At 45.7% G+C, this 10,369-nt stretch overlaps 1 protein-coding gene across 1 annotated transcript in view; it reads right to left on the reverse strand.

Annotated features, from left to right (window-relative positions):
• LOC137427679 (transcriptional enhancer factor TEF-1) overlaps positions 1–7,777 on the reverse strand; it is a gene marked incomplete in the record, with an annotated part of 364,907 nt that extends 357,130 nt beyond the window's left edge. The window contains 2 exon segments of the mRNA XM_078784851.1: positions 6,847–6,974; positions 7,690–7,777. Coding sequence (XP_078640977.1) covers positions 6,847–6,974; positions 7,690–7,777 — 216 coding nt within the window.
• Positions 7,778–10,369: the final 2,592 nt, after the last annotated feature.

Consider the following 10,369-nt stretch of genomic DNA (forward strand, 5'->3'; position numbering starts at 1 on the left):
TATAAATTGTTTTGTTTCCCTTTTACAAAGTATATAACGGCAAACTTTGGATTTTAATACATTTTTTCAAAAACTATTTAGTTTAAAAAAAATTATGCGAACAAGATACCAACAATAGTCCAACAAATGCCAACGTTTGTACTTTTTAATCTTGTATAAAAGTTAATACGATTAGAAGGATAAAATAATTATTAGTAATCATACGTACATGAAATATTCAAAAACTAGCAGATTTAACTGTCAAGGGCGGTCGACTTTTGATAGGTCAGGAGGGGAATAGTAGAACAAAATTCACGTGACAAAAGGAATAATGGACAACAACAACAACAACAACAACAACAACTGGAACGGCACTGGGTAGTGCGCATACCTCCGCCAGGCTGAACAATTTATGTTTTGTATCCCACTGATGGGCTGGATCTGGATTCGGACCTGAACCAAAATCGAATCGGCTTGTTCTCATCACCTAACCAACTCGTCCACCAAGTTTAGTCATAACGAGTCCACAACTTTTTTTAAATATCATGTAAAAGATCGCTTTTCAACCGATTTCTCAATGGAGACGATTCGCTTAACAATTACATAATTCTCATATCCAAATCCATATTCAGATCTTCACCAAAATGGAATCATTTAGTCCTTGTCACACATACAAACGGTCCACCAAGTTTAGTCCAAATCTGTCCACAACTTTTTGAGATATCCTGCTTTGTATCGGTTTTAGTCCCATCTCCCAATGGTGAAGAATCAGTTTAAAAATTCTAGTAGCCGGATCCGAATCCGGATCTTCACTAAAATCTAATCATTTTGTCCTTGTAACATACACTACCTCTCTGCCAAATTTCGCCCGAATCCATCAACAACTTTTTGAGATATCTTGTTCACAGCCAAACAGACAGACAGGGGTGAAAACATAACCTCCATCCACCTTTGGTGGCGGAGGTAACAATGACGATTAGGCTTGAAAGCCGCCCCTCGGAATGCCGTGACGTCATCTGGCATGGTGAACCCTTTGACCATTATACGTTTGACTGGGCCAAACAGAATAAAAGGAGTTGGAAGTAAATGTCGACGCCATCCGTAGACAGAACTGTAATACAATGTTAATTTCATCTGTGAAGTCTTTAGGCGATGTGTGACGACATGAAAGATAATAAACAGAGGGTAAAACACCGTCATTCATTTAAATACATTGATAAAAACTTTGTCATTACTTGGACTACTGAATCTCATTCGTAGCCTTTGAACGGTGCTTGTGTTCACCCAGCTTGTTATAACGTGAGTGTACAGTAGAAACATAGGGGCAATACCCCTGGCGCTCACCTGGTAGAATAAACAATATACTGCACTGACTAAAGGTATTTTAAACCAATTTCAATGGTTGCTAGAAGACAGGACAACATGCAGATCATACTGACATAATCATAAGACTTTAAACAAATAAACAAAAATACCTATTTTGGGGGAAACACCCCATCCTCTCCCCTCAACCCCATATACCTCCTCAAACCCAAATTTTTCTAATGCCTTGAACAAACATAGGTACATCATGGGTGATTAAGGTTGTGGTGAAGTTTCATCGAAATTGCATGTGTAGTTTCTGAGAAGAAAGCAAATACCTATTTTCAGAGACAACCCCTCCATTTCCCCCCCCCCCCCCGCCCCCCCGTCCCCATAGACCCTAAAGGGGGACAGGTTTTTTTAAATGCCGTGGACAAACTTTGGTACATCACGGGTGAGGAAGGTTGTGGTCAAGTTTCATCAAAATAGTGTTTGTAGTTTCAGAAGAAAAAGTAAATTCCTATTTTGGGGGTTCAAACCTGGATCCACTTTGACCCCCGGTAGACCCCCTTAGACCTCAAATTTTTTAATGCCGTGAACAAACTTTAGTCACAACACAACAAATATTATTTGCGCCAAATTTGGTCACAATCCCTTCAGCGGTTTCGGAGAAGAAGTTGCAAGTTTTTACGGACGGACGGACTGACGGACGGACGACGCGCCATCGCATAAGCTCCCCTGAACTTCGTTCCAGGTGAGCTAAAAATACAGCTTTGCAGTGAATATCCGCAGTAACAATGGCATTTTCAAAGGATGTTGTACACTTGCACTGTCGTCATCGTTGTACAGGCCCGAAGAGCAATCGGAAAAAAAACACGTCTAGTTTTGAATCAAAATATTTGCACCACCATTGTCATGTATCTAGGCAACCTTCAAGCTTGTGATAAAGTTACAATTATTATTTACAATCAAATGTCGGATCTGAGATTCAAAAGAAAAATAACCAAAAGACCTTTACACAGACACAAGCAACCGTCCACTCTGGAAAACATGGCCACAATAAACACACCACAACGTTATTCACAACGCATTGCCTTGTACCTCACGCACGCGCTTCGGCAGAAGAGGACGCCAACCCTGTCCAGTGTCCATCATGCCTGTGCCACTACCTTTCCGGAGAGACCATTCCATGCATTAACCAATCTCCAAAAGAAAGGCCCTTGCCTTAAAACTGTCCTAACTCTCATCTTCGTTACCCTCAAGCTACGGCCCCTGGTCCCCTGGTCCTCATACCGTCCACTCTGCTGAAAACCTACCCTGCCCTGATCTTGTCCACACCCTTCATGATCTTAAACATCCCTCGCAGTCACCTCTTTGATAACCGTCTCTGGTAAATGGTGGACTTTGCCTTCAGTTACCCATTTGGTTGATTATTAAGCGACACATGAGGCGGCCGTTTAAGGAGCAAACTTGCTGCTCGTTTCACCGATTATTTGTGGATAGATGACCATCCGATCACCTAGAATGTTTGCAGTCACGTGTTCAAGAGGAATTATTTCATCAAGAGTACTGTTCGGAATTTAAACCAAGCAGGTAGGCATAATATTGGAGATAAGGATGGCATACGCTGACTAAATACGCTCAACCACGCGCTCCCACGGGTCAACCACTCACTGAACAAAGCGCTTGCCTCACAATATGTGACAAGGGGAGGAAGGTGATGTCAGGCCACACAAACGCCGCATGTCCATTGATGCATACGCTCGTCTGTTCCGGGCCCAGCACAACTAGAAGGCTGTGCAGCCAAAGCTCATCTGTGGTCTCAGTGCGCCAATACCGAGTATAGATCTGTCATCTTTCACTTTGTAATAAAATAACGACTGTCATGACCTGCGATTCACTGATTTCCATGATGCCATTTATGTACCAGGCGAAGGCAGTGGACTAATAATGCTCCTGCACACGACGGAGCACGTGGCCACGAGGCAGACACGTAACGCCGAGGCGTAGAATGGAAAAGGACGGCAGAGCACATAGTGGAATATCCATCTGGAACAGAGTGCAGATACCCTCCAAGCATCTGGCAGCACAGCCGAGCGGCAGGAATAACAACAGAGTTTGCAAGGAGATGAAACGTGAAATCAAAGGGACAGAACAACAAACGTATAAACTTCCACCGATGTGTTTTACATGAACATTCGACAATACAATAAGGTTGGGGCAAGATCCCCACTTCTTCTGCAGATGTGTAAACAAAAAGAAAATAATGAAAGGAGCACACTGACCCTGTGACATGACACTGACGTCATGCACATAAATTATGCAGATTACAAATAAATTATTTGTGTGCTCCTTTCGTTACATTGATTCGTGGCAGACGACACTTGTTGCTAACAGGTCGTGTGTGCAACAAATGCTGCGATGGGACTCAATCTGCACCCTGCTGCCTCCTCAAGTTAGGGGCTATGATATATATATACATATATAAATATATATATATATGTGTGTGTGTGTGTGATTGATATATATATATATATATATATATATATATATATATATATATATATATATATATATATATATATATATATATATATATATATATATATATATATATATAAATATATATATAAATAAATATATACAGTATATTATACAATTTATATATATATATATAAATATATACAAATATATACAGACCAGTAACACTACTGGTCAAAGGTTTTAGAACACCTCAAGTTTTTATTTAAATTTAAGCAATTCAAGTCCAGTGAATAACCTGAAATGGTACAAAGGTAAGCATTAAACTGCTCGAGGTTAAAAAAAAAGTTTAGGTTTGCAAAAACGGGAAAATAATGTAAATTGCACAGTTATATTGTAAAAAAAAAGGCCTTCTTCAGGGAACAAGTAATGGGTTAACAACTTACAGCTGTTCTGCAGCAACATAAGTAAATTAAGCCTTGAAAGTTGATGCAAACAATTCCTACAGGTGTCCCAACCTCTGCTGATTACTTGATTACAAACCCACTGTCTGTATAAAAGCAGCATTGGAACAGACTGTTATTACACCCTCTGAAGCATTATTTGGACAATATTGCACTGCAGGAAGTAGTGTATTGGAAACTGGAGGAAACTCTGACAGGAAGAGGTCTGGCAGACCCAAAGCCACAACGGAATCAGAAGACAAGTTTCTGAGAGTCAACAGCTTGTGTGATAGGCGGCTCACAGGACAACAGCTTCAAGCTCAGCTTAACACTGGACGAAGTAAGCAAGTCTCAGTTTCAACTGTGAAGAGAAGACTTCGAGCTGCAGGATTGACAGGTCGAGTGGCAGTAAGAAAGCCATTGCTAAGATGGCAAAATAAGAAAAAGAGGCTTGCCTGGGCTATGTAGCACCACCAGTGGACTACTGAAGACTGGAAGAAGGTCTTCTGGACCAATGAATCAAAATTTGAAATCTTTGGTTCATCACGCAGGGTTTTTCTACGCCGTCGAGTAGGCGAAAGGATGGTTCCTCAGTGTGTGACACCAACTGTCAAACATGGAGGAGGAAGCGTGATGGACTGGGGCTGTTTTGCTGGATCCAGTCGGTGACTTGCACAGAGTGACTGGCACACTGAATCAAAAGGGCTCCCACAGCATTTTGCAGCACCATGCAATACCCTCTGGTATATGCCCAATTGGTCAGGGGTTCATCCTACAGCAAGATAATGACCCTAAACACACCTACAGGCTATGTCAAAACTACCTTCACGGAAAAGAACAAGACGGTAGGCTTCAAATTATGGAATGGTCAGCACAGTCTCCAGACTTAAACCCCATCGAGCTGGTTTTGGATGAACTGGACAGAAGGGTGAAAGCAAAGCAACCTACAAGTGCAACACATTTGTGGGAACTTCTGCAACAGTGTTGGGAAGAACTTCCCGAACAATATTTGATTTCCATTGTCGAAAGAATGCCACGAGTGTGTTCGGCAGTTATATCTGCAAAAGGTGGCTACTTTGCCGAGTCAAAAAATTTAAATTAAATTTTGTTAAACAAAATGATTCTATGATTTCTTTTTTTATCTCTAAAAGTTTATTTGTTCTATGCTTAATTTCAGAGTACAGTGAGACATTAAACTGTGTAAATTTCAAAAAAAAAAACTGGAAAAATTGAGGTGTTCTAAAACATTTGACCGGTAGTGTATATATATATATATATATGTGTGTGAGACATCCTCATTTACCCTATTGTTCAGTGTCCTGAATATTGCTCACAAGTAATTGTTTGCTATACCATCGACCAGAAATGGATCTGCTGCTCACGTTCAGCGTGTTGTAGATACTCCCAGGACTGGAGAGTTGTTAGTGTGAGTGGCGTGGGGGTGTCTCTTTCTCTCGGGGACATTTGCCCGGGTCTCGCCCCTCTTACTCACGCCAAGGACAGGAAAAGGTCGTACGTCTAAACCTGAAGCCTTACGATGCCAGCTCCGTGCAAACACAGAGCATCGAGCATGTAAAGCAAGCCGTGTAGCCCAAGGGTGTATTGTATGATGATGATGACGCACAAATAAGAAACGAAACAGATGCACCACGTGACGTGTGTAATGACCAAAGCACACGGACGGTCGCCTGGCGTCGTGCCCCTTGCGGAGCCGATAGGAACACGAGGCCGTGAAAGACTTCCGTGGCGAGTTTCACAGGAAACGATCGCGCATTAAGGAGGCACTTTGAAGCGGTCACGTCCCCCACAGTCGGTGGTGCCTTCCGCTCGCCCCCTCCCCGCTCCCGCCGTGCCCCAGCGATGAGCAATGGGTTCAGTCAACAATGTCACCGTGTCGGTTTGCAAAATCCGGACACGTATTGTTTGTTATTAAACGGATTCAAGTGGAATACGCGGAATTAAATGCAACAAAGCGACAGCTCTCCTGGTTCGGCGTTCAAAACGGCGAAACCTTCGAACCATCGGGTTGTTTTTGTTCGTGTTGACAAGAATAACCTCCGAGTTCGAGCGCGCGCTTCCATTGCGCGAAAAAGGCGGCAAAACCTCCTGAGGTAACGCGTGGCACGGGAACTCTGACGGAGCCGCCAACTTGCGAGATCCGTGCAATCCCGAGCGGGCTCGCCAGCCCCGCCGGGGCTCCTCGGAGATCGGGGTGGAGGAGGTGTTGCGGGGTGGGGGTTTGGGGGAGGGGGGTTTGGGGGCGAGCTCCGAAGCACACAGCTCGGTTATAACGCGCCGCGTCCTCACTAGTGGAAGTTCTCGGCGCTCCGTCCGTGGCACCCTCTCGGTGTCCGTCGTCCGTCGTGAACGCGTCGCTCGACAAAACTGTCCAAAAACTTGCGTCCGGAGCTCTTGCCATCGCTGGCTTGGCGAAGGAGAAACGCCGGAGAAATCGGGGAAAACGTGAGGCGGCCGGGTCGGCGGGGCCGCACGACGAGCCCGGGAGAGGAGCCGAATTAAAAAGATCGCTTTCCCCCGCGCCCGGAAGTTTGTGGAGAAAAATGTGAAAAATGCCAGAGATTTGAGACGCGCCGGCTCGACCGCGACGGCCGCCCCAACCCGAGCCGCCCCGAATACTCACCCCGGCAGGCGCTGTGGCCGCGGGCGTCGCGGATCCGACGACTGAGAGGAATGTTTGGCCGGGAGTCGCGGGAAAGCGGCGGAATGGGAAGTTTTGGACGCGGGAAATGCGGACGGTGAAGTGGAATTCTAGGAATGGGACGTGGAATGAGATGAACGCGGGAGCCGAAACGTGCGGGGCGGGGCGAAGAGGAGGAGGGCGGGGCCAGTGCTGTGTGAGGGGAGGGCGGGGTGAACTCGGAGCGCTTCAGCCTTCAGTTCAGCCAAAGAGACTCGTCGCGTCCTGGATTCGAACATGAACGGCCGCTCGCGTTGTGAATGGTTTTTAAAGTGCGATTGAGGATCCATCGTGAGAAGCTAAATGCACTCTGTGTTCGCCATTCTCGCACATGATACTTGGAAAGGAGCGCCGCCGCCATTTGTACTTGTGTGAGCTCGGAAAGTTTGTGAGGGCCCGCGCACAGCTAGGCTTTGTTGTAGGGTCCTGGCAGCTGAGGGGCGGGGCTCATGCCTGGAGTTTTTGGGGGTGGAGGGGAGAACGTTCCAGACGCTGTGAAATTATAGTTTCGTTTTGCTGATTCAGTTTTCTTGGTTTGTGTAATATTTTCCAAATCCCTGCCATAACCACAGGGGACAAGCAGCACGTACCATTTTAAAAGTCTTTGCTCTGACTCGTCCTGGGGTTTGAACCCGCCGACCTCCCAGACTCAGAGCGGACTCTCTAACGTCTAACCAAAACGTTATCCATCCTGGGTTAGAATCCCGACACAGCTATAAACTGTCATCCCGGTGTCATCCACGCAGGATGATTCATCGGTGTGTGTTGCCTACCTGTGTGCCATACCTCGGATAGTCGGATGGACGTTCAACTGGGTGTCCCGTGTGGCCGTGTACATGAGAAAGATAAAGATCCCTGATCGGGCACCCTGCATTAGTGGATTCCAAATTTCCGGTTAATCGGCTCCAGTCGAACGCTAGGCCTAGCCAGCTAGTTCGTGAAAGACTGGCTAAAAACCGTTCCCAGTCTCAACTCATAACGTGGAATTATTGGGATTTTTTTACGGTAGTAATTGACAAAGGGATATCATATCAATCTCTACGAAGAGGTGCCATATCGAGTAATATGGAAAAGTCGAACCAATCTGTACCTTCAGGTGGTGATTGAGGTATGCCAACCGCTGTGGGAAGCATAAGTCTTTTGCTCTGACGAAGATTCAATGCTTAGTTATAGATACATACATACATTATAAATATATAGTTATATATATATATATAGTTATATATATATATATATATATATATATATATATATGTATATATATATGTATATATGTATGTATGTATGTATGTATGTGTATATCTCTCTATATCATAAAAGAAAGTTTTTGTTTGTTTGTCTGCGCAAGTGAATCTCCTGAACGGTGAAAGATAGGAGGAAACCTCTAATACAAAAAATGTCGGGACGAGCCCCGGGAAGGTTATAGACGAGGTGGGGAGGCCGGTCGAGGCCCACCTCGGCCGAGCTGGGCCCATTTCACAATTAAAAGCTGAGCTGAATTATAGTAGTCATTCTTCTACGGCCGTGAGTAAAAGCTGAATTACATTCAAAAAGAACCAAAAATGTCGGGATGCGCCCTGGGAAGGTTATAGGCTAGGTGGTGAGGCCGGTCGAGGCCGCATCGGCCGGGCTGGGTCGATTTCACAATTAAAAGCTGAGCTGAATTATAGTAGTCAATATTCTATGGCCACGAGTAAAAGCTGAATTATAGCAGTAAATTCATTCAAAAATAACCCGGGCAACGCCGGGTGCTTTCAGCGAGTGTATATATATATATATATATATATATATATATATATATATATATATATATATATATGTATATATTGTTACAGACACGACTTTGATGTTAGGGTGGGCCGAGCGGAATGGCCGCCGTGTCCACACAAGTTACCCGATTATACTCGAACGTTGACTAAATCGCGCTATGCTAAATCAGATGGAAAAGACACAACGGCTGGATTAAAATGACACGACACCAAGGGTTCAGTTCTCAAGACCTCCGGAGGAGGTTATATTAGGGCGGAAGGTCAGATTACAACGACAAGAGGGACAGCATAGGAAGACAGGCACTTAGACACACTCTTATAATAGCCCCGACAGACGACAGATAAACAGGACAAAAACTGACTCACACGGGGATTGATGGCAAGGAAAGGCAGAATCGATGGCTCCAGGTGCACCTGGGCTCAGGGCAGGATCGACCCGGTCCGGTCTAGAGATGCGGGGAAGTCGCTCTCAGCGCTGGAAGGTCGCGACTTGTCTTCTTCAGTCGGGGGCGCATCTCACGTCACGTCCGGTAAGTGGCCGCGTATATCCGGCGGGGAGTGACACGCCCTCGGCTCGTTAGCTCCGCCCCAGATGGAATCGGCCCGTTGCTTCTCATTGGGTGCGTGCGGGGGGGGTTACCTGCTCCGCCCTTGACGAGGGGCTGACAGGGAGCCCCTTCGTGGTAACCCCGTCGGAGCGCATGGTCAATGGCGGCTAACCGAGCCGGTGTGAGGACGCACACTCCCCCGCGCCGCGCCGTTGTTGTAGTTGTTGTAGTTGTTGTTGTAGTTGTTGTTTGGGGAAGAAGATGGGAGGAGGTATGGGAAGGTCCTAAACTCACTACTGGTGCCATATAATCACATTCTGGTGCAACGAAGAGTCAGAATTAATGGAAACGAGTCCTTAACTGACATAGACTAAGAATAACTAGCAAGATGTCCGAAAGTTGTCTACGTGAGATGCGGTGGACCTGGGCACGACATTTAATGGGGGAAAAAGGGGAAGGTCGGTTCTACAGAGTGTTATTTACAGGCAATGGGACTAGGGAATGGGGGATTGGGGATAGTTGGGGAGTATTGGGGAAATAGGGGAGTATTTACAAGCGGATATTGAGGCCAAGTCCCATATCCGCAACATTGCACCCTTCTCTACCCTCGGGGCGTCCCGACCCGATAAATTTTTACCTACTTTAGTGTGGCACTCAGATGTAGTTCCCTCTACTATTAACTCTACCCTGAGTGCGACAGTTTTACAGATGTTCACAAATGAGTAAATATGTCCCCCTGCGACGTTGCACCCTTCTCCTCACAGAAACACACCCACAGGATAACCGAATCCGGAAAGAATTCGCAAACTAAACATACAGCCGGTAGGGAGCATTATTTACAAGACTACGCTGATATTTACACTACGATCCAGGACCTGTTTTTGGAGGAACACATGCAGATGTTATGCATAGAGAGAGCACGCATGCCAGCATCGATACACCAACCCACGAGTGCTCTGTGGCCTTACGGCCTTTAATAACGTGCAGAGCACCCCTTCCCAGCACCAAAAGCACCACCCCATCACACAGTCAGCACCATCCGGTGCAGTCACCATTGTTCAATGAATAAAAATAAATTCAACAACCCCTAACCCTGCAGGTGTCTCTTGCTCTTCGTGTGGTGCACGTGGCCTTCTGGCTTCTTTCAAA

This window comes from Myxine glutinosa, chromosome 1, assembly GCF_964187855.1.
Source record: "Myxine glutinosa chromosome 1, kmMyxGlut1.1, whole genome shotgun sequence".
Classification (NCBI taxonomy): Eukaryota; Metazoa; Chordata; class Myxini; order Myxiniformes; family Myxinidae; genus Myxine; species Myxine glutinosa.